The 25,798-nt window shown below is 40.0% G+C and overlaps 1 protein-coding gene across 5 annotated transcripts in view; it reads right to left on the minus strand.

The window, feature by feature from the left end:
• The window catches only part of TGFB2 (transforming growth factor beta 2), a 97,476-nt gene extending 80,693 nt beyond the window's left edge, over nt 1-16,783 (minus strand). For 4 of the 5 annotated variants that reach the window (XR_003122165.1, XR_003122164.1, XM_025404925.1 and 1 more), the window contains exon 1: nt 14,246-16,783. Coding sequence is in view for 3 of the 5 variants with exons in the window: in XM_025404925.1 (XP_025260710.1) it covers nt 14,246-14,591 (346 nt within the window). In the remaining 2 variants the exon portion in view is untranslated. The remainder of the gene's footprint in view (nt 1-14,245) is intronic. The other variant, XM_025404920.1, reaches the window with a different exon arrangement.
• Between the last annotated feature and the right edge of the window lie 9,015 nt (nt 16,784-25,798).

Below are 25,798 nucleotides of genomic sequence, written 5' to 3' on the forward strand. Positions count from 1 at the left end.
TGGAACTTACCATGTCCAATATTCAGCCCACTATCAAGATCCCAGTGGCAGATTTTTCACAAATGTGTGGATTACACCTTCTAGGTGGAACACTTTTGAACTGAGATATGGGGCTCTGACTGGCCAGTGTGGCATGGAAGACGGAGACCCAACAGTGGGGATTCTATAAGCACATACTGCTATCATGTTGCCACCATATGCTGCTTCCAGCTGACAGCTGCTCACATATGTTCCCACCAATAAGAAACCATGCTGTTTATTTTTAGAGGCTTCTCCACAGTCTTACAGGAAGAAAATTCCCTCAAATAACCAGTCAGCAAAGACAGGAAGCTACACTGCATATAAACTGTTTGTCACAAGATTAACAAGTCAAACAAAGTTTTCTCATTCATATCTGACCTTTAAAAAGATATGCTGAAAGTTATCTTAAATAAAAATCTCAAAGAATACAACCAGAGAAAGGCAGAATATGCAGAGTAAGTCACTTGGTTAGCAATACTTTTTCTTCGAAACTATGGCCCTATGCATTTCTTGGGGGGATTTAAGTGCTTTTCCTGGGAAACAGCACCTTCTTCAGGCCAGTGTACGCCGTGGTGCAGAAGAGGGACAATTCTATTAAACAGAATTCAGATCCCAAGGTCATCCAGGTCATAGGAAGTCTGTGTGGGAATAACGTGAGGTAATTATTGTCACTTGCAGTTTCCAGCCTGCAGTTCTCAAGCATGCACCTTTGGTTTACTTTCACTCGCTATAAAGCAGTACTAAAATCCCTTCTTTTCTTTCCTTTCTTTTTTGTTTTTAAGCAAGGCGGGAGGACAGGGAGCTCCAGTGCTGATCCAATGCCTTAGAGGTTAAGACCATGAATGAGATAGAGATGTAAGGATGCTAATAATTGTTCAGTCCACAGAAAGCAAACCTTAGTTTTAAAATAATCAGTTTTCAGGCCGGGCACGGTGGCTCACACCTGTAATCCCAGCACTTTGGGAGGCCGAGGCGGGCAGATCACGAGGTCAGGAGTTCGAGACCAGCCTGGCCAATATGGTGAAACTCCCTCTCTACTAAAAATACAAAAATGAACTGGGTGTGGTGCCATGTGCCTGTAGTCCCAGTTACTCAGGAGACTGAGGCAGAAGAATTGGTTGAACCCAGGAGGCAGAGGTTGCAGTAAGCTGAGATCACACCACTGCACTCCATTCTGGGCGACAGAGTAAGATTCCATCTCAAAAAAAGAAAAAAAAAAAAAATCAGTTTTCAATAATCTACATCATTGAAGCAGCACTGAGGTATGGATACACTCTGTTTAGAACAGTGAGGCTTTGGATATATGCAAAAAGGCTTTGTAACAAAGAAATATAAACAATTCTCAAAATCTCAGGCATGTATAGTCTTACAAACATAACTTTTTTATTTGAAATTTTATTTTATTTTATTTTAAGTTCTGGGATCCATGTGCAGGACGTGCAGGTTTGCAACAAAAGTAAATGTGTACCATGCATCACCTAGGTATTAAGCCCTGCATGCATTAGCAATTAATCCTGATGCTCTCCCTCCCCACTCCCCACCGACAGATCCCAGTGTGTGTTGTTCCCCTCACTGTGTCCATGTGAGAAACATAATATTTTTAGAAGAACACAGGCACTCACTAATTTATGATGGGGGACTATGAGTAACACAAGTCATAAAATAGAAAGAGTCCTAGAATTAAAACTTTGCATGGGTAATTTACAATGTAATTAAATGACTATGAAGTTAATTAACTATAAAAATGTTGGGGTTTATTTTTGCCTGCGATGACACAGCTAAGAAATAAAGCAACAAAACAAAAATACACAGTGTTTCCAGAGTATGTTTCTGAACTAACTGCACAAAAATTACCTAGCCTTCTTATCGAGATGCAGGTTTCTGGAGCCCACCTTAAAATGAATGAATTATAATCTGAATTGGGGTGGGTGACAAAGGTTTGGAAATCTACACTTAAAAAGGTACATCAGTAATTATTTTGCATGGTAAAATTTGAGAACCCTGGTACAGGTTATTGTGCCTTACAGGTTAGCAAGGCCTTTCAAAAAACCTCATTTGACCTCAAAATAATCCAATCAGGTGAATCAAGGAAAAATTATTCCCTCATAAGGGCTATTTGTTCTGAGTAGGTAGTGGTTTTGTGTAGTGTGAGTGTCTATAGGATAGAGATAAACCATTTTTACTGCAATGGTATCTTAAGCAAAATTAGATGTCTTACAAATGTACAACTAAACTCCCTATCAAATAAACTCCTGCCCTAATCCCTCCAGCCTCTCCACACAAACAGACAATGCATCTCTCTTGTGATATAGCAACTCTGTAAGTAGGTACAATTATTCTTCCCAACACTGAACTACAATGAGTTTCTACTCTTAGAGAATTCTCAGCAAATGTTACTGAGAAAGGGAAAACTGATCCAAATGTATAACACTTCAGGGTCAGCTTGGATCAAGACCCTCTTTCTATAATCTGAGTACTTGTGACAGTTAATAAATTAGACATGACTTTACACATAGTTTCATTATTGATGGTGATATTTTCTGACAGTGGAATTCTTCTGAAATACCTCTCTCTCCAGGACAAGTCACCTCATTCTACATAGAAGAAAAGTGTAAGTTTAGTAGGTGGAACTGTGGCAGTTCAGGACTTAGAGATCTGATCAGTGACTGGAGTTAACACACATAATAACCTAAGGCTTAATACTATGAAGAGACACAAATGAGTGACTAAATTATTATTCAAAACAACTTAATGTTTTAAAAATGCCTCAAGATATCTCAGATAGAAAACAGTGAAGACAGGTACAAGCAACCCAGGGTGGTGAAGTTTAACAGACACATCTGAAGGTGGAACTTGTTGCTTCAGAGCCTGAGGTCATGGCTATTATTCAACTTTGCTTCTGCTTGGCTACTTCCAGGTAGGAGTCAGAAGGTTTGGAGCACTCCTTTCTCTGTCTCCCTCTCTTTAACCTGCAGAGCCCAAAATGCCAAGGATGAACTTGAATGTAGAAATGTTTTCCCACAGAAAGCCCTGACTGACCTCCGGGGGGACTGTTCCTTGACCAAACCACCCATCCTTTGCACAGAAAAGTCCTCGGTCTGTGATTGTTTCTTTCTCCTTCTAAAGTAGAATCAGAATAAGTCATTCACACTTTTTTGGAGTTTCTAAGCCAGCGGTTTTATTACAAGAGGTCACTGCCGGGCAGGGTGGCTCACGCCTGTAATCCCAGCATTTTGGGAGGCCAAGGTGGGCAGATCACGAGGTCAGGAGATCGAGACCATCCTGGCTAACATGTTGAAATCCCGTCTCTACCAAAAAAAATTAGCTGGGCATGGCGGCGGGTGCCTGTAATCCCAGCTGCTCGGGAGGCCAAGGCAGGAAAATGGCATGAACCCAGGAGACAGAGCTTGCAGTGAGCTGAGATCGCACCACTGCACTCCAGCCTGAGTGACAGAGTGAGACTCTGTCTCAAAAAAAAATAACAAAAAAGAGTTCACTATAAAGGAAATAGAAACAACTTCAGTCATATTGCCATAAGATGTCAAAGCAAAAGTGAAAATAAGTGAAAATGAGATTAAGCCAATAGATAGGAAAATAAATGATCATATTTTTTTAAACCGAAATAGAAGAAATGACGAAGTTACTGCTACATCTGGTGTAAACAGAAAAATCCCTGATAAACTTGGTCTAAGAAGCATTGACATTACCAACACTGGAATGAATCCAAAACTTTAAAATTAAATTATATTTCCCAGAAAATTCCCATTTATGTTTTGGCAACAATAAATATTTTAGTGCTCTGAAAACCCACTAAAAAGTACACAGTCATCTTTTTCAGATAGAGAGATTTGCAAAGACCAGTGGACTTGCGGTCATTTTAGTATCTTTCTCAAAACCAAATTTTGCATTCTTGCTCACAAGATGAAGTAACAAATAAGGATTTTTTACAACAGTCTAAAATTATGAATGAATAGTTATTTGCAAACTAGCTTGTCAAGACAGATGTGGTATTTATCAGTGTGGTGTGGGTTAGATAAGAAAAGGAAAATGAACCGAGCCAAAGTCACAGTCACAACGTTTTTCTTTTTCTTTCAGAAGACCGAAAAGATGCTACAGTACTTCCTGAAACAACAACTCTGAAAGACCAGCGTTATTCTTAAATAGCTGCTTCGTGACTTTTTCTTCAGAAACGCAGCGTCTCTTCTTCAGAAATAACCTGTTTCATAATTACTGACATATAGGTAGCTTGGAAGGCCTGAGGGACAGTGACACGTTAGTGGAACACGCTAGTGTGAGAGAAAAACAGCTGCCTGTGGAGGGATGGAAATGCATTCAAACTATTTCCAGAAGGTTTGGACTTCACAATATCCAGGAAGCATTTTCCATTTGCCTTAAGTTCCTCAAGTCATTGTGGTTAAGAGAACATCTAAGCCAAACATTTCTGACTTATCAGGCAGTAACAAATCCAAGCCTTCATTTGAGAGAATGAAGGGATGGTCCCAGCCCAGGAAGGATCGCGTTCTCAGCACGATGAGGCTTTCCCTCCTAACAGACACTAAAGCCAGTGAATTCAGTTCCTCTTGGACAGCAATGTTTTTCCACACCAGTGAAGTGGTGTTACTGGGTTGCCCCAGGAAAGCCAGGATGCTAACGCACTGAGAGAACATGTTGCACTGTGAATAACTATCCAAGGCCTTAGTGTGGCTTCCCCTCTCTGATATCATTTCTACTCCTCAAACCCTCTGCAGTGACTGTTGGCCAGCCCCTCCCCTTCATCTCATCCAGCTTCCTCTTTGAGATTTCTTTTTTTTTCAGATGAAGTCTAGCTCTTGTCTCCCAGGCTGGAGTGTAGTGGCACAATCTCGGCTCACTGCAACCTCTGCCTCCCAGGTTCAAGCAATTCTCCTGCCTCAGCCTCCCGAGTAGCTGGAATAATAGGTGCCTGCCACCATGCCCAGCTAATTTTTGTATTTTAAGTAGAGATGGGGTTTCACCATATTGGCCAGACTGGTTTCAAACTCCTGACCCAGGTGATCCACCCATCTCGGCCTCCCAAAGTGCTGGGATTACGGGTGTGAGCCACTGCACCAGGCTTCCTTTTTTAGATTTCTACACTATAATGTCATACTATTGCTAAAGCCTCCTTTAAAATGAATTGTCTGACAGCTAAGAGGCGGCTGTGGCCAGTGCTTGGTTGCAGAGGTGAAATGAGGTCTACGTGAGTGTAACCACAGCTGCCTGACCTGCCACAGCCTTGACTCCAAATGTCCTGGCTTCTTTTCAACTGGTGGAGGTGATGAGAGACAAGGCACCTGTGAGAAGAAGCGAAATCAGCCCCAGAAGTGCATTACACAGAAGTCCCGCCTATATGTCAGCCTTTTATAGGCAACATCCCCTCTGTTCTTTGATTTTGGACTTTGGGATCCAGAAAAACAAACAGGCAAGTACTATGTGACTCATATGCACCTTCAGAGATCAGTTCAAAGAGTTTAAACAATTTTTCCCGGTTGGGTGTGGTGGCTTACATCTGTGATCCCAGCACTTTAAGAGTTCAAGACCAGCCTGAGCAACATGAGGAGACCCTGACTCTACAAAAAATTGAAAAAATTAGCCAGGCATGGTGGTGCATGCCTGTGGTCCCAGCTATTCTAGAGGCTGAGACAGGAGGATCACTAGAGCCCAGGAGATGGCGGCTTCAGTGAGTCATGTCTGTGCCACTTACTCCAGCCTGGGCAACAGAGTGAGACTGCCTCAAAAAAAAAAAAAAAAAAAAAAAAAAAATCCCCTAAAATTTTATATACCCTGTGAAACAAATGGCAAATCTTGAGATGTCAAAAATAAAATAAAAACAAAAAAATTTTGTTTCCAAGCCTCTGGCTGGGAAGAGTATATACTATGTGGATCTCCTGTTCTTGATTCCACAGATGGGCTCCTAACATTCATTAACTAGAAAACGTTTCTGAGGGCAGATGTCATGCCTCCACTTAATTTCATTTTCCATGTACTCCTGCTACAGCACTCTATACCATGTGCACACAGACCGCTATTCTTTCATTTCACAAGCATTTATGTGATTTCACTGATTCTATATATTTTGCATATTCTATTATCTCTAAAATCCAGATTCTCTCTTGTAATCAATGGCTAAGTTAATTGGCAGTGATATTTAGTTAATGTCATAACTAACAGTTAAATGGGAAGTGATATTTCTTTGTTAGTGGCACATGAAATAGTGGTGCATTTTAAAGTCAATGAGATTTGATGAATACTAGCTGCTGTGCAAAGAAGGCCAGAAGCAGCTGCACCAGGTGATTTTTCACACACATCATCCTTTACAACCCCTAGAAAGTCAATGTTCTTCTTTACAAATGAGGAAACTGAGGCTGGGCTAAGTGAAGGGGTTGCAAATCCAGCTGCAAAGCCAACAACTGCAGACCCAAGATCTGAATTCAGTAGGAAGCAACTTAAATATCAATGAGGCAATTTTAATAACTTGCACTGAGAGAGCCAAGTTGCTAACCAAAACAGGACCACTCTTTAACAATTGCCACAGGCCTGGAGTAGGATTTCTTGTCTTTGATGTTACCGCTTCCCTTTCAGCCTCTGAGATTCCTTTGGTACAATTCCCTTTTATTTATTCTCCTTTCTTTATTTAATGGGTCTGTCTAGCTCCAAAGTCCACATTCATTGTACATCATCTTGCCTTCTCAAATAAATTAATTCTCTGAAATAGGAATGCCCTATCAATAAATAGGAGTGCCCTATCAATAAAATTTATCAAAATTTTTATGAGGAAAATGATTGCAGTTCAAAAACAAAACCAAGGCTGGGCGTGGTGGCTCAGGCCTATAATCCCAGCACTTTGGGAAACCGAGGCGGATGGATCACTTGAGATCAGGAGTTCGAGACCAGCCTGGCCAACATGGTGAAACCCCATCTTGACTAAAAATACAAAAATTAGCTGGGCATGGTGGCGCATGCCTGTAATCCCAGCTACTTGGGAGGCTGAGGCAGGAGAATCGCTTGGACCCGGGAGGCGGAGGTTGCAGTAAGCTGAGATCGTGTCACTGCACGCCAGCCTGGGTGACGGAGCAAGGCTCTGTCTCACAAACAAACGAACAGAAACAACCAAAGGCTTAATAAATCACACTTTTTGTATCAATTAAGTGCAGAAATAAAAGTTGAATGTGTTAGATGCAAGAAAAAAAAAGCCTAGGTTGTGTGCTTCACAGGTATATTTTCTCAGAGCTTGTGAATGTAATTCTTGTTAACAGAGGAGAGTCACCATTCTCTCATGGATGTTTTACATCATTTATCAAGATGGCAAGAAAGGTCATGTTCTCTATTTCCTGGGCTCTGTATTAGGTCTTCTATTACCTGTGGTGGCTGAAAGTCTAATTTCCATAACACATCACTAATAGAAATAGCTATTTCCATTTCCTCAGCTGTCAAAAGGACAATATGAGTATTAACCTCATAGGATTGCTTGTGAGTATTAAAGAGTACATACATGTAAAATATTTAAAACCATGCTTGGCCTATAAGTCTTTAATAAAGGTTAGCTATGCTTCACCTATAAGAAGTCCTCAATAAAGATTAGCTTTAATCATCATTATTACCACCTTCATTATTATCTGAGAGTTGGAAACAGAAAAGATATGGTTATGAGAAGCCCTGTGCTCTTTAGCATAGTGACATGACCCATCAGACACATTTTCCCTGATAATGAAGGTCAGAACATTTCATCTCTCCACATCTCCTGACCCTGACACCTCTTTGAACTCACAGATTCTTCTTCTTCCTGTAGTTCAATCTTACTCTCTAAAGGAAATGCTCATTCATTGGTCAAACATTCCTTGATCAAACACAATATGCTAAGTTCTATAAGAATACAGGTAAGTTAGACTTGAAGGCCTTCTCATAGGAGAACTAGATAGTGCCAGACATGGTGAATTACCAACCCTATGTGCTGTGTTTCCAGCCCCACCCCATCCCTGCTCTGAAGTGGCAGAGGCCACCTAAGGAACACTCTGAGTGAGCAAAGGAAAGAGATCCACTGAGTGGAACTATCGCAAAGGAAAGAATGAGCTGGAGGTTCCAAGACATCCCAGGTTAATGGAAGGGGTGTCCGAGGCATTGCTTATAATCACATTTTCATCTCTCTAAAATCCAGACCCTCTCTTAAAATCAATGGCATGTTCACTGGAGTGATATTTTTTTCTTAGTGGCACATAAAATAACAGTACACCCTAAAGTCAAAGGCACTGGAGACTCAGAGAATTGCTACCAGGCAAAGAAGGCCTACTCCATGCCAGAAGCAGCTGCACTAGGTGTTTCTTCACATATGTCATCATCAATCCTTTACAATCCTAGAAGGCGAGTGTTACTTTCTTCATCTTTACAAGGGAAGAAACTGAGGCCTGGTTAAGTAAAGGGGGTGCTATCTCCCACAAACTCAGGGCATATGATGTGTGAGCACTCGACCACCCATGCATGCAGACATTCCCTCACAGTGAAGGAAAAGAAGGCAATTAGGAGATGATGGGGAAAAGGCCAAGGGGCAGTTTTATTCCGAGTCAAGACCACCAAGCCAATTCAGGAAGTAAGGTAGTGGTGAGAGTGTGGTACAGTTAAACACCCAGTTCTGGATATCAGCGCTTAGAAAAGAAACAAAACAACCAACCATCAAAAGCAGCTTGTGGTTGTAGCATGATGCAAATTTATTCTAAACAAATGACAGAAGCAAACTTTTCAGTCTAAACAAACCCATCAAAGAATTCCCTAAAATATTATTAAATCTAAAATAAAATACCTGGAGAACATTGAATTCCCAGGTTAAAAACTATCATTGTTTAAAGGATATCTTTTAAAATGAAAGCACATATATGCCTTCAAAACGACAATGGACATTTGTTTATCTTGCAGAGCCACATTTCATCAAGCTGTGCAGAATCTGCAAAATGGAATACACCCTTGAGCAGAAGCGCTGCCTAAATAGAGCGAGCATATAGGGCAAATCCAAATCCTCTCTCCGGGAGCCCATCAGTACCGGAAATGCTACATCAAGATAGCGGAAAGGGCTATTTCCAGAGCTCTTCCATGCAGTCTCTTGCTCGCTGCTCACCTTACTCCTGAACCTATAACAGGGCGGGGTGAAGTGGGTGAGGGGCAGGGGGAGGCGGGCTGGAGTGGCAGTGGGCCAGAGTTCCACTCCTGTGGTGACCCTGCACACTTCTCCCAGGTCCAGGAGCCTCCACTCTAATTTCTCGAACCTTCTAAATATGCAGCCTAAAGTGTGTTGTAATCTCTGGGCAAAGGACTACAAGTCAGTGACCTCCTTGGTTCTAACCCAGATGTGATGTGGGTTCAACAGTGAGTCATTAGCCCTTTTTTCACATCTCAGTTTCCTCTAGGAAAAATGATCTGTCATTCTTTCATATCTTTATATGAAAGATGCTGTGACTAGGTTACATCACCATCTTTTCTCCAAGGAGAAGTCGTCATTCAAAAAGTGCAACTCCTCGAGTAGACCACAGGGGTTGCTGTGGAGACACAGTGGCCTCCCCCAACCCCTTCCTTCTGTGAGGTGGAGAGGTCCCCACCTGCCCCTCAACCTCTGCAAAGCCCCTCTTTCATCGGGTGGGGTCTTCTCAGGAAAGGCATAAAGCTGGCTGGCCTCACTTGGCAACACAGACAACCCAACTGCTTTAGTTATAAATAGTATACTTCTTTGAGAGGTTTTTCTAGTCTTTGAAAAGTAAAAAAAGAGGAAATCCTGAAGGAGGAGCATGTGGCCTAACTTAAATGTAACCACAATTAGGCACTAGAGTTAGTACAAGCAACGATGCAATAAAAAAGGGAGAATTAAAGTTTGGTCTGTTGTGTATTAATAACTCAATCATTCTGGAAGTCAAGGAGTTCAAGTCTGTCTTTGATATGCTCCTTTTTCTTTCTGTTTCTCTTACACCCACATACAAACACACACACAGGGAATCCTAAAAAATAAAATAGTAAAAATGCTTACTACATAAAGCAAAAATACCACTATGTTCCAGCAATGGCTAACATTTCCCTTCATTGGGCAACTGGCCAACAGACCAGCAACTTGTATATAGAAAGACATATTCATGAATTGAATCCTAAGTCACATTCCCCAAAACCATAGTGTCATTGGTATTCATTCTACATTCCACAATTTAACTTGGAAAATTACAGAGGAAATAGAAAAGGAGATTGCTTCATGTTAAATGTTTAACATTCATGTGAAACAACTACAAAGGAAATCTCATTGTGATTTTTCAGGCTGTATATTTTCAGTGTACCTACTTCAAAATGGTAGAATAAATCGAGATGATTATTTACTTTCTTCCATTGCCTAGCTTGGAGATTCCACTCTTTATTAACACAAACTGCTTATTTCCCTTGCAAGGAGAATCCATGATAATACCTCACTTCTTTTTTCTCTGTTCTAACATCACACTGCTGCTGACTGAAGCTAGTAATGGATAGCTCAACACCATCATTTAAGCTAAATAAATGGGAAGTTTTGATGTCTCTAATTTAAGACCACAAAAAATAAAGTACATACCATATACAATGGTCTAATCCACACTCCATTTAATTAAGATAAGTGTCTGACTATCCTCCTATTCAGTATTCTCATTTGAATATCCTTTGATCATAAAGATATTTTATTTTTGTTATTATTTTCTAAATGGTACTGTTAACAGAATTCAGTAACCCCAAACAAATACCAGGGCTCCTCAACAGGGGCATTACTGACATGGTGGCCAGGATAATTCTTTGGTGTTGGGAGGGGGCATTGCCTTGTGCATTATAGGATGGTTAGAAACATCCCTGGCTGACCCACTAAATACCAGTAGCACCCCTCCACCTCCAGTCATGACAACCCAAAGTGTCTCTGGACATTGCCAAATGTTCCAGTGGGAGTAGAGGTTGGGGGATGGCCGCAGTACGAAATCACCAGGGTTAGAATCACAACATGTGCTGACTGGTTACAGTGAAAAGGGGAGAGAAAAGAAAGACAATGAAACTTTGTGTCTCTTCCTCTTTTTGATTGTCCAACTCTCTACAGATTTTTACATGTCAATTATTTGAATTCTTCCTGTGTATAACTGAATCACCGTTTCTAAGTTTCTAAAATCTTGTGCAGCATCTTTCGAATAGATGTGCCTCGAACTTCAAATGGATTGTTAAACTACTAGAGGTCCACTAATTCCCAGTGGGCAAACTATCGGTAAACCTTAGCATAACTCCACTTTGAGTCTTAAACTAACAGCACGTGAAAAGATCAATACGAATAAATTCAAAACTAATCAGACTCCTTCTTTAAATGTTGACACAGTATTATTTATAGCCCATAAATACATTCTTGACTAAAATTCATCCTAGGAGATTGGCACCTGGCCAGTTCTATTCATATTTACTGTATTTATATAGTACACTTGGCCAAGGATAATATTTAAGACAAAATATGCCTGAGGGCATATACAATATCTCTTATATTTTTACTTTTAAATCTCCACATTGCTAAAAATATGTAGTCTGAACTTTATAAAATGTCCCACAAAGGGCTATCAGCAATCTGTAATGATATATAGCTCATTGAGTATAATTAGAGCATATTTGTAATACTTGAGCTGAAGTCACTCCCTGAACGCTAATAAGTTGGTGGTAAAAAATGAACCAGTGATCTTTCCCATGCCTTCATCTCTGGGGCTTATGACCCTCGCCAGATTCACTGCAAGGAATGGCAGGCACACTCCCTCCCCACAGCCACTTCAGTGACAGCTGAGTTAAAAGTTAGGCAGAAAAGTCCTAAAGAGGGAAAGCTAGTATATAAGCCAATACTGTACTTTCAATTTGCTTTTTAAAAATACGTTTTTTTCTTTTTTCTTTTTTGGAAAGGTTTGCTATATTCCAGTATAACTAGAAAGTGCTGGAAAATCAGTTAACCTATTTTCTATAAAATTATCCAGTCCTTGCACAGTAGTATCGAACCTGCTATTAATATGGCTTCCTGCTCCTAAACTTCCACACAGAATACAGACTTTTTAAAGCCTGTTTTCTTTGTATGAAAACTGGCAGCATATTTTATTTATCCTGGATGTATCGGAGGTTTTCATTTATTTGGTGGCTGGGGTGAAATGGAGAGGAGAATCCACACATTGATGTTAAATGCCATACTCTGAAATCCTCCTAATAATCTAGAAATTTTTCCAGTTTGTTGATGACCATGACCCCGGGTTGGACCATCTCAGCTCCTCAGACTGAAGTGTGTTTGAGAGAACAAAGAACTAATGCCCTCTTGGGTTACTTGCTCTCTCCACACCTATTCAGTAATGAGATCAGAGCTCCTTTCTGTGTTATAAAAGCACTGGGAGTTTATTAGACCTCTTGCATATAAACATTGAAAGATGAGCTATTCAGGTTCTACATAACATACTCTCCGCTCTGCCCAAATACCAGTAGAACCAATGCACGTGCTAGAGAAAGCAAACTGACTCAACTCCTTGTTTGTCTCAATGGTTCTGGACTAATTAATGAACTTTCTTTCCTAATATCTCCTTGGCTCCACCCCAGATAGAAAACTTTACTTCTCAAAGGGGATACCCAGGGGCGGAGTGTATTTATCACCACTGTTATGGATAGCGCCATAATTACAATAATAAAATCATCCTGCTTGCCAGAATTCTCTGCATCTGTTCTGCTATTGAACAAGAACAGGAGAAGTTGCAGCAAAATAAAGGTCACTAGGAAGACTGGGGTTAGATACATGGGCTGACTTCCGAGACCATCAAGTACAAGACATGGCAGGTCACATAGCTAGGACTTGCCAAATTAAAAATAAATATTAAAAAAGAAAAGCACCACCCTGCAATTAGAATCTTTAAGATAAAATTACCAAGATGGCTGTATTATCTATTTAGGCAAGACACAGAGACTTTGCAAAGGCAGCCAGCAAGTATATAGGGCATGGAAAGGGGAGGAGAGAAATGAGCAACCAATGAAAAGTTTATGACTTGCGATTTGGAATACACAAATGTTGAAGAGGTTCCCCCCACCCCCCACCGCCCCCACTTTGCTTTTTCTTCTTTCTGGTATTTAACCCTCTCAGGTATCAGTGAATGATGCTGCCTCTTTTCTTTCTTCTCTCTCTCTCTCTCTTTCTCACTCTGAAATAATTCTACACTGTCTCTTCCTTTCCTCTACAATAAATCATTTCACTCCTATTGCTACCGTATGCCAGCTGGTTTTGAGGACACTGTTCTCAGAGAAGCCAGTTTGAAAAAAAAAAAACGGCTATCATCTACTCTGAGTTTTAGGAATGCACTGAAGTAAGTGCAGGAAGCCTACGAAAAGGCAGGAGCAGGATAACAGACCCGTAAGAAAAATGATCTGCTACACTCGAGATCTGAAGAAGGCAGGTTTGAGTGTATTCTGAAAAATAACGTGAACTAAAACCTTTTAAAACAGTCAGAAACGGAGTTGTCCTTTCTACACTCCAGGTGAAGTGAAAAGGGAACGTGGTTATAGGATTTTGCCTTTGGGTAATGAAACACCTAGTGATAGCAAACGACACATCAAGGACTGAGGGTTTCCAGGTAGGTTTCTCGAGGGGTCTTCAAACCGGGTTTTGTCTCGGCGATGCTGACATTTTTAGGGGAGTTAGAGACAATAGAGAAGACTTGGGGAACCAGTTGATAGGTCAGCACGGAAAGGGGGCGCTTTCCGGAGAGGCTAGCTTTGAGACACTTTTTTTTTTAACCCTTCGTGCACCAGTTCGGCGCGCTCCACGCCAATCGGAGCAAAGAAAACAAACCTACCAAGATTCCCCAGTTTAACTCTGCCCCTGGGAGCACCTCAGTTTGACAGAGTGGGGCTGACTCCTAGCTGGTGGCGGACTAAAGAACTTCAGTGAAGAGAAAAAGAGAATAACGCCTTTTAAAGCGCTGAATTGTTAGGGGGAAGGGAAAGATGGAGAAAATAAAGTACAAAGTAAACGTTTTAAAGCCTAGTGGCCTCAGGCATACAACTGGAAAGGAGGTGGATGGGGCGAAGGACAGGAGAACGGGAAAAAAGCGAACGGGAAAAAAGCGAACGGGAACCGCGAGAGGGAAGGGCGATTCCGGGAGCTGCTGCGTTTTTGAGAGCTCCGGGCAGCGCTAAACCTCGGGGGATGGAAGTCAAAATGAGTACTTACTTTCGGAGGGGAAGAAGGGCGGCATGTCTATTTTGTAAACCTCCTTGGCGTAGTACTCCTCGTCGCTCCTCTCGCGCTCGCAGGCGGCCGCTCTCCGGCTCGCCTTCTCCTGGAGCAAGTCCCTGGTGCTGTTGTAGATGGAAATCACCTCCGGGGGGACTTCCTCGGGCTCAGGATAGTCTTCTGGGGGACTGGTGAGCTTCAGCTTGCTCAGGATCTGCCCGCGGATCGCCTCGATCCTCTTGCGCATGAACTGGTCCATATCGAGTGTGCTGCAGGTAGACAGGCTGAGCGCGACCGTGACCAGATGCAGGATCAGAAAAGCGCTCAGCACACAGTAGTGCATTTTTTAAAAAGGTGGAAAAAAAAGTTGTTTTTAAAAGTCAGAAGAAAAAAAAAAAAGAAATCAACAATTCTCAAAGTATAGATCAAGGAGAGTTGGTTTTTTGGTTTGTTTGTTTGTTTTGTTTTGTTTTTGATGCGACACTTTTGCAAACAATCTAGTCAATGCCCAATAGAAAAACGTATCTTGCTTGAATTCCTTTAAAAAAAAAAAAAAAAAAAAAAGGCTAGTAGTTCCAAAAGTGGAAATACTAATATGGGACGGGCAGAGGGAACCCTGACTTTGGAGAGTAAGAAAAAAAAAAATTCTTGGAGCAACGAGATGGGGAAAAAAAAAGAGAGACGAGTGGCTATTAAGTAGAAATAAATTTAAGAGGAGGAAATGGAGTTCAGTGTGTCAGTCTCGGGTGCGGAGTGGCGGATCTGAACTCTGCTCCTCCGGCCAAAAGGGAAGAGATGAAAAAAGGTCCCGGGGCTGGCAGCTGGCGAACTGACGGGAGGGGCGCCGGGAGCGCGGTGAGGGGGGCCGCAGAGGCTGACCTGGGCTGAAATTTATATATTTAAAGAAGGAGCGGTTCGGCCCTGCCTTCCACTGCGGCGCTGAGAGCAGGAGCAGCAGCAGCTCCGGAGCAGAGAAGCGCACACGTGTGTGCGTGTGTGTGTGTGCGCGTGTGCGCGCGCTGGGGGCGAGCCCGGCGCGCCGCGGGGAGGAGGGTGCGCTTCGCACCGCGCTCGGGACTCGGTCGGGTGCCGCAGGGGCCGCAGAGGCTGCAGAGGCGGCGCGGATCCTGCTCCGGGAGCTGCGCGCCGTGGCCTACACCCGGGCCGGCGCGCGCTGACCCGCTTGGTTACTCCACGTTGCTGCCGCCGCCGCTTGCAAACGCTTCCAGCCTCCAGCTCCCTCCTTCTCCTGCTCCTCCTTCTCTTGCTCCAAACGCCAACCCAGCCACAGACGATCGGCCGTCGCGGTTCCGTTCACCCCCTGCGGATCACAACGGCAGCCCTTGCGACACCCTGGCTGGGGAGTTTTATTCCTGAGGGGGTTGCGCAGGGGCTCCCTTGGACTTCCACCCTTTCCCAACCTCTCCTGCCTTCTCCCCAACGTGGAATTGCTCGCTTAGGGTAGGTAGGCACTTGCCACCCTAAAATAGACCCTCTCTGCCTCCTCCTGTCTGCAGCCGAGCAGCCCCCTCAGTTTGTTCCTGGATGACTCCCTAGACCGTTAGGCTGATATTCTCCATCCCCCTCCCCTGCCTCTTTCACTTGCGCTCTCGCTCTGCTGTCTTTCTCTTTCTATCTCTGTCTCTCTCTTGTCAGGAGCTTCTGGAGCTCCGCTCGGAGCGAACCTTCTGCTGCCAGCAGATAACATCACGATCTTGCCGGAGAGGAGAGATTTATAAGTTCTCTCTGAACCACGTGTCTGCCTTCAACAAAGTGACGTGCTAGGATTACAGTCAGAAGTCCTCTCGTTACTTAGACCACGAGCTCTCCCCTAACCGTTGAGGGGGTGTGGAAATGAGGACCGCTGTGGGGAAGGGAGGAAGGAGGTGGAATGTGCGCCCTGACAATAGTGATTTACGGTATTTACTTTCTAGTCATTTTGGACAGGTCTCTTGAAGGACAATCAAGTTTCCCGTTTTTACTTAGTGGAACTCAGTCACAGCCTCCCAAACTGAATCACTTGCCCTAGAATGGAAGGCTTTCCTCCTGTATTATGTATGCACACACACCCCTGTGGGAGGGAGCACCAGTCTACTCAGGGCCAGGCCAGTCCTGAAGACATACCTTCCAATCTTTTAAATTCATGTCCTACCTCTAATTTTCTGGGATGCCTTAACAGGTTGCCATCCTAGAGTTTATTTTGTTAGTTTGTTGTTTACAATATAGCCCTCTGTTTATGAACTGCTGGAAAACAGAGATCCATCAATTTTACCTAAAGAATAAGGTATATTTGTCTGTTTCACTGATTTGAATGAATGGTCACCTTTATCATTTGCTGCCTAAGCCACTTCTTGTATGGCTTTCTCTTCACCTTCTTGCTAGGCTAAACATTATCAACCAACTTCATTCTTTCCACAGCATTAATCCAGGAAGCTGGAATTTTAGTGTTTGATGTCTACTGTTCTACACTACTCATAACTTGACATTTTCAATTTCAACCAAGTCTAAATTAGATGAATACAAGAATAACTCTTACCACTGTTCCACTTTCCCTTTTTCTTTTATTTTACCTTTAGTTACTCAAAGTCAACATTTTCATTTCGGCATGACTCTGCAGCCATACTGACTAGACAGATGATTTAAATTGGAAACTCTGTTGAATTTACCCCCAAACCCAAGATCTCTATACTATTCCCTAGTTCAGATGTTCCCTAGTTCAGAAAAGTCACAAAGAACTTTCTATCACTTTTGAAATTTATACTTTAGATGTATATGGGGCCTAGATTATTAGTAGAGCACTGAATAAATAAAATAATAATAGCTAACATATACTACACTTAGTAATTTGATGTGTGTTGTGTATGGTCATTTAATCTTCACAATAAACCTATAAAGTAGGTATTATTATCCATATTTGGCAGATGAGGAGACAGGTACAAAGAAGTTAAGTACTTTGTTCGAGACCACAGTAAGTGGTAGAGCTGGATTTTTGCAGTCAGAATCCACTATGTTCTTACCTACTATGTACTTGTGAGAAACAGTGGTCCCAGAATATGTTCTGACAAACAGGAATTCTGGGGTCAAACAAGTCTGGGAGATACTGGGTACTCTCCTGTCCTCTTAGATTCTTCATTCCAGAACATTTTCATGTTAAAGGCTCTGAAACTCGTGTAGAAGAGAAGACCTTTTCACTCTTTTAACCCAGCATTTTCCGAACTCCCTTGAATACAGAATTTTTTCCATTATCACACATTGAAAAACTCTGGAATAAAATAATTGGTCCAACTCACCATTTCTGAATAATTCTAAAAATTATGTATAAATCAGCACCAGCAGGTTCCTTTCCTTGACACCAGTTTTGAATTGAAGCAACTTGAAAGGAGTTAGAAACCAGCTACCATCCCAGTAGCCCAAGGAAAAGATAATCAAGAGGTGCTACTGTCATCCAGTTAAGTCCTCCCTCTGAGATCAGTTTGAGAACTGCAGTAGGCTAGCTCTACAGATTGGACAAAAAGTGAATATTCCTACATCTGTGGCCATTATAGACACAGAGCAGGAGCTCCAAACCAGAGCTACTGAGTGAAGATGCTGCTGTGGAATATGGCTGGTTACCTGAGTTAGCTATCACTATATTTTGCTGAGGATATAGGTTCAGCTTCCCCACAAGCCGGTGAGCATCTTTCATGTTTACAGACAACCTTCTTGGTACAGATACTGATGCACCTTAAGTAGATTCAGATTAGAGTGCAGATAGAGTAGCAAGAGTCCGTTTACATCACTTCTAGGAAAACGGCGTCTAAACCATAAATTCTGATGGCCACCCCTCTTCCTTACATAGACATATACAGTTTTGTTCATAATACTTAGTTTATTGAGTACCTATTGCTCACTTAACAGCTCCTTAGACCTGAGACCCCTGACTTACTCATAAAAGGCTACTTTAATTTCCCCAAAGCCCAGGAGGGTAAGACGGGAGGTAGTGGTAGAAGCTGCTGGAATGGGTAAGTGCAGTAAGTGAGTATAGCAGGAGAGGAGGAGCCCCTTTCCACCTCTCAAATGATCAGTTCTTTGAAGACCTAACAGGCAAGATTGCTAGAGCTGTATCCCTGGTAACTGTAAATGAATCCTTTCTTCTATTAAATAACTATTATAATGTTTTTTCATCTCTATATTTAAGAGGCAAAACATTCACTAAATTTATGGAGGTCTTATGTGCTAGGGTCTCCACAGTCTTCATGGTAAAATGGTATTTAAATGATATACACCATCTTGATTACTTCAAGGAGGCAGGAGAGTACAGTGGTTTAAAGAGCAGGCTCCAGTCATGGTTTCTTGGGTTCAGATTTCTGTCACTTTCTGGCTTTGTGATCCTGAACAAGTTACTGACTCTGTGAGTTTCTTATCTTATCATGTCTTTATTTCTGTCAGGGAATTTATAATAAAAATATCTGGCCTTCTCTCTCTCTCTCTCTGAAAAGCCAAGGAAGAACCCAAGAAGAATTTGCTTCTAGTTCTGCCTCCTAGTAGTTTCTGTAAGCACATTTTAAATAGTACGGTATTTTGCCCCCAGTAATTATAGGAGGAAAGGACAAGAAAATTCCCTTTTGGTGAATAAAATGCTAAATGACTATCAAAGTTCAGTTAAGCATTCACGATTAAAGTCTCTTATTAACGCCCTCAAATGGAATTTTTTGTTTCGAAATTACAGAGGTAGAGAGTGGAGCTGTTTCCACTCTTAGCCATTCTCCACTCATCAATGGGTCTATTCAGTTAAGTAATGTGGAATTTCTACAAGAGGCTGAAGAAAACAAAACTACTCATCCCTGTCCTGGAGTTTTACGCCTATGGATCATAGGCCCTTACTAACACTGACCAAAGCATAACTTCATTTGTAACAATTCTGGAAGCTTTCCAGGATGGTTTCAAGCATGAAAAATCAGGAGGCGGAAAAAAGAAATATATGGAACGACTGTAATTGATTACATTTTCCCCCAAACAGTGATACTTGATAAATGCAAAATAACCCTTTAATATGAAAATACACCAAAAGTCTTTTAAGATTTTATTCATAATTTTACATTTGATACCACTATTCAAGAACAATGTTTGGTCTATATCATTTTTGTCTGATCTTCTATATGCACTTCTGTAAACAGCTTTATTTCATTATTCTATTTGTGAATAATGAAATGGAAAGGTGGTTTCCTCATGAAAAATAATCCGATTATTATTTCCATTTGTATTTAAAGATTAATCTAAGGAAGAAGTGTTAAGGAAAAAGGAGGAAACAATGGGAAGGGAGGAAAATGGAAACAGAGTGGGTTTAAAGAGATCAGAGGTGGTAAAAAATAAAGAGATAGGACCAAGAAAAACCACAGTATATCAGCAGGTTGTGAGGCCTTAAAGAGATAAACTCATCACACTAATGATACACTATGGGAACATTATCTCATCCTTTGGAATTATGATTAGTTGATTGATTACTGCTTGTGGCTTTTGGGCCACTCATATCTCTACAATTTTAGCTCTCCAGGAAAGTCTTTCTTGGGGAGGCGGTCTCAAAGTAGCCTGCGCTATGTCATCCCTGTAGCTGCAGCCTCTGGTTTCCTGCCCCTGGTGAAATTCATCCAGTAAGATAGCATTTAGTGACTGATATAAATAAAAGAACATATGGTAATAGTTGGCACACAGCATAACACTATGGATCAGGGCTTAACAAAATCCTAATGTTGACAAAAAGAAACCAGCAGCAGAATTTTCCATATTTTTTAGGGCAGTACTTGACACTCACCTTTACAGAATCTCTACTCCTACTTCATTTACTCTATCACCACAGAAGTTCACAGACAGACTTCACAAAGCAAGAAGCCAGAATGAGGTTGCTGGGGAGAAATGGAGAGAGTGTTTTAGCCAACTAAAAATAAAAATGAAAGATGAGAAAAAAAAAGAGAAGGTGAGTGATAAAGAAAAATATGACTGTATTCTCACAATTAATATGAGTATGATATAACAAAAGTTTTTTTTTTTTAAAGATACATGGTCTTTAAATGAATTTATGTGTCTGTCGTCATCTCAGTGGGCTTCATAGATTGGGTAAAATTCCAAATGTCTAAATTTCCACTACCAAAATTACCAACCTACATTTCAAACAACTTTGCCCTTCTGCTGCCTCGATTAGCCTGCAATTAAAAAATAAATAAATAAATAAATAAATAAATAAAAACCAAGGGTCAATAGTAATTGCATAAAAAAGGAAAATCTCAGTGTAGTTTATGATAGTGGAAAAAAATAGTAAATAAGTATTTTTAAAAGCCTAAGTATATAAGTATTTTTAAAAGCACAGCTATATAGATGGTTATAATTTATAAAACTGGAGACTACAGACCACAGACTCTCACTGATGATTATTTTAAATCTTAGTAGAAAATAAAGTTCTCATAACTAGGGAAATGACATTATTTATCACACAAATCCAAACATTTTTTGGGGTAAAGAGGATGCCAGTCATTGAGCACATTTTAAATATTATAGTATTTTGCCCCCAGTAATTATAGGAGGAAATGATAAGAAAATACACTTTTGGCGAATAAAATGTTAAATGACTACCGAAGTTCAGTTAAGCATTCACGATTAAAGTCTCTTATTAACGCTCTACATTAAGACAATAGGGGTAAACCAGGACTGTTCCAGATAATTACCTTATTTAAAATGAAGCCACTTTAAATCTGTAAGAATACATCTGTTAGTCTTTCACCTTTTTTCGGTTACAATGGTGATACTGTATTTTGCATACTTCCAAGACTTTTTTTTCCCCTTTCCCTATGCAGCATATTCTAAAAATCACCATCCGAGATACATTTTGAAAATGCTACTTGCACAATTTTAGCATTGATACAAACCTGCACTGACACAAAAATGAACCCCCAGGAGGTGCTTAGTCAAGCTCTTTTGAGCTCCATGAAAGCAGTCTCCCACAAACAAAGGAAGAAGATAAATACAACAAAAATGGGATTAACAAGCATGTTATGTATTGTGTGTATAGCCAGAGAAATTAATTTTAAAATTTTTGAAAATCAACAACAGAAAAATAATCTCAAAGGTAAAAATGAGTTTGGGCCCCTTTCCCATTTTAGTGCCAGTAAAGAAAAAAAAAAGAACAGTGTTTCTGTTTGTTGTTTGGTGTTTGCAGGTCACATAATAATGACTTTTCACATGTTGATCCTTCTTGTTTAGCACACAGTAACTGCTTCATAAAACCAGGACACCAGGAAAGTTACCTGCACATAATTGAAGGGACTGTTTCCTGTTAATGTGAAATTTTTTGTAATCAAGAATCCTATAATTTGTGGTTTCTCTTTAGATTTGTTATATCTATATGAGTCCTTTTAAGTAAAAAGGCAGTATCTTTACTGTTCCAAGCAAATAACAAGCTATCTACCATAAGAAATAAATATCTGCCAAAGAAATAAATCCAGAAATGGGTATGTCATTGTGACCTGAGGAGACAAATAATTTTGGCTGCTGGGTTATTGGAGATAACAAGTGTTTTGTATTTGTTTCTTTAAGAGGACTTTGTCTTATAATTTTAAGTTACTTAAGATCATTAAACAGTAGATTATTATAAGGTCAATCTGGTTATTTAACCAGTTGTAACAATTAAATCTAATCAATGTCACACTTATACTGATTGTTCAGAAACTACATACATGTGGTTGTAGGGAAAAAACATTTTTATCAGTTGACTCAATGATAGCTGAAATCATGCCACCTAGAGGAAAGCTGTGGTATGTCTTACAACTTTGTACTGTTATTCATTAATTTATAGTTTTGCATTGATTTGTTGTTACTGCACATCAAATAAAAATTAGTTTCACATAAATATTGTAAAACATGCATTTTTAGAAAAGATGCTAAAACAACAGCAATGGGATATCCTTAATTATAAAGTTTTAGTTACCTGCTATCTCCTAGGTAATAACATGCTAAAATTCTAATCATTTATAAAGCATAATTTGAATATTTAAATTCTTAATAGCAAAAATGTCAACCACTTACACCTTTATGAGTCACCTAATGTCATTAAGTAACAGAGAGCAGCAAATAGTCAGTATATTGTATCTTAGGAATAAAGAACCAATAGCTGTATATAGTAAATTATTGGATACCACGTCAGTAAAGTAGTTCCATTTCTGCAGCATCCAGATAATTCAAATGTAAAGTTTTAATTATCAGACATGCTCAGGCAAGACCTATAATGAATTATCTAGTAGCAAGTTACAGAATAAACTGACAGCAATAGCCTGGGGTGATATGTTAACTCTAAATTGACACAGCCAGGAAAATTTTCACCTTCTGATTAATGGCATCTACTAATTTTTTGTAAGTACTATTTCCATTTTACTTTTCTCCAGAGGATAGTTTTCTTCAGTCCTTAAAGACTCAGCTCCTTACATGAGCTTTGGTGCCAGCATCTACTGGTCTAAATAGGAGTGGGGCTGTCCAGTTCTTGCAGGCTTCCTGCTGTAAATGGCACAACTCACACAATAATGTAGCCTCACATACAGCTCAGGAAGCACATAGGCATTGAAGACACTTGCTGCAGCCTCTACTGTATTTTGAATAAAGAACTTCTTAATAGCCCTGTCCTTGGGCACACATGTGGCCACCACCCTTTTTGGCATGATCATTGTTCCTTTTGTCACCTTGAAAGTGAGGACCCAAAAGAGCATGGCGTCTACTACTACCTTCCACTGGCCATAGGTTAATGTCATGGTTAAATGAGACCGAAATACTGAATGCCCGTTTATCTTTCCAGAGAAGAGTTCAATTTCTAGAATCTCATTTTCTATAAGACATTAATATCATCTAAAATGTGAGGAATCACTATTGTGTACAGCAGCTCTGTGACTCGAGCCTGGATTGAACTATACTATCTGTGTGGCCCTGGTCAGGTTACCGAAACTTATTGCTTGTTTCCTCATCTGTATAATGGGGACAATAACAGCATCTACTTAACAGGGTTATAAGGAAGATGGTATGAATTAAGGGTCATTATGAAACCTTTAAATATTGTCTGGCATAAAATCAATATTGTTTAAATGTTTGCTGTTATTATCACATGTTCTGTTCCAACTTTTACTTGAATAAGTGATAGAACTATGCAAAATAGGATGGTTAAAAACAAAATAGCAATGATTTTTTTTTTTTACATCAAGAAAACAGTGGTTCTCACTTAAAAATAAAGTTTTATTAATCAAGAGGCACAAGGAAACAGTGGACACATGGAAAGGGAGTCAAATTTTTTATGTTCAACATTCATTGCAGGGTAATCAGCAAACCTTAAAAGATAAAGTAGGATTCTAGCAAATAGGACTCTTCATACAGTCATCAAATATAGCTAGTATCAATAGTACTCTATTAAACAGTATTTAGAGTTTGGATTCTAGAACAGAATAAGTAAGGAAAAAATAAAAAATGTTTTAGTGTCTCATTAAATGTCAGGATCATTTTTCTCAATATAAGGCTTTTCAGACTGTCAAAAATTACATTCTTTAAAAAAAGTATTATTCTATTCACCTCATGCATTGTTGGCATTTAAGAAACTTATACTATCCATAATGTTTTCAATCTTACTTTTTCAGTTAACATATCATTGACACTGTGTTTTCATCAGTCTTCATGATAGTTTATGTAAATGTCCTCATATCACTGAACTTGTAAGTTTTAAACAATTTCTTGCTATTAAAAACAATTCTATATAATACTGTTCACACAGCATTTTCTGTCATCGGGATCTTTTCCTGAGGAAGGTTTCCAGAAGTAGAATTGCTGGGCCTCAATAAGCACCTACCACCTGTTAGACTTTAAACTTTTGTCGGGGGGAATTCTATCTAGAAAAGGAACACTCACAATTACATAGATGAGAAATGAACGGAAACCTATAGGCGCAGCACCGCACTTGATCTTCCAAATGCATAAGAGAGAACATCTCTTGACACTCTACTACATATCAGGCACTGTGCTAGATAGACACTGCATACATTAATCCAATCTTTACACCATGAACTATATATTATTATATCTGATTTATATGCTAGCCTTACAAAGGTTAAGAAACTTACACAAGGAAACAAAGCTAGTAAGACTCAAAACAGAACTCTGAACTCAGTTTTGATTCCAAAATTATGCTGTCTCTCATCCAACAACAAACACTGGCATTTCTTAAAATGTTCAGTGTAAATATAATTTTACTGGTTATTAAGGAGTATATTTGGGAATCCTAGTAAGGACCAAGATACAGCAGTCATGTCTCATGCAATCTATCCTAGTGTTCCTGCCATTTGTAGACAAAGATATCATCACATTGAACCTTTTGGACTTTGAGCTTTTATATTTATAATATACTTAAGAGAATCCAGTGTTGCTGTACAAAGACAAATATTATTGTGTAGAAACAGTCTTGATGTTATGATTGGTACTTCTCAGTATTTCAGGGCAACTGCTGAGTCTGGCTGCCACACTGATATTTTCAAAGCTGATGTCAATCTATTGTTTATGTCCTGTCCATGGGAGGGATACATTTTTACCTAAGATTGAAGTCTGGTTCTGCAAGTGCAAAGAGGCAACTGTCTGGTAGCCTGAGGGTGAATCAACAGCTGCAAGGCCACCCACACATACGGACACAGCTCTCAGCTGTCTCTCCATTTAGAGCCCCAGTTGGTCCTGACCTCTTACAAATTTGGTATTTTCACTTTGATGTTTATGAACCGATTGCATTAAAAATGCAGGATAATGATTCAGGGTTAGAGAAACTATTATTTATACAAATGTGGTTAACACCTCATCATTTTAAACTGGCTGTGCTAATGCTCATTGTGCTCTTCAGGGTTTTGTGTGTGTGTGTGTGTGTGTGTGTGTGTGTGTGTGTGTGTGTGTTTGCCTGAATCTACAACCTACATTTGCTCTGGCAGTATGTTGAGTATGTGCTAGAATAGAATGGACCTAGGCAACTCTAGGGTCCTACAACTAAATACACTTACTTAGAAAACCTCCTAAATAAGTAGGCCCCTCGATATAAGTGAAAAACATGGGAATTCACTCCTTACATGGTATCTGTTGCTCCAGCAGTTCTCAAGATGTCTTTTGATGCGTCATAAACCCATTCTTTTGGAGAACAACAAAAAGATTTAAGGTCTGGTGTATTAATTCTGAAAGCCTCAGATGATAAACAATGCTAAAAAACCAAACGCTATTTGTTATTAACTAAGTGGCGTAACATTTAAGGCAACAGTTACCCTACCATACAAGTTAATTATAAAGAAACATATCTTTTTCAAAATATAAATACTGAAAGAAAAGTCAACAATAATTCAATCAATAAAATTTCACCAGTATTTGTATATGCCTAAATTGTATCAATAAAAGTTTATGGAAAAAGCTTATGACAAATTCACAATTCCCAATTTCACTATTGTTTTATTAGACTAGATATATGCTCTGTAGCTTTATTCTCTTCATAGTTGGGAAAGACCCACTAGCCACATGTAACTT

This window comes from Theropithecus gelada, chromosome 1 (genome assembly GCF_003255815.1).
Source record: "Theropithecus gelada isolate Dixy chromosome 1, Tgel_1.0, whole genome shotgun sequence".
Lineage (NCBI taxonomy): Eukaryota > Metazoa > Chordata > Mammalia > Primates > Cercopithecidae > Theropithecus > Theropithecus gelada.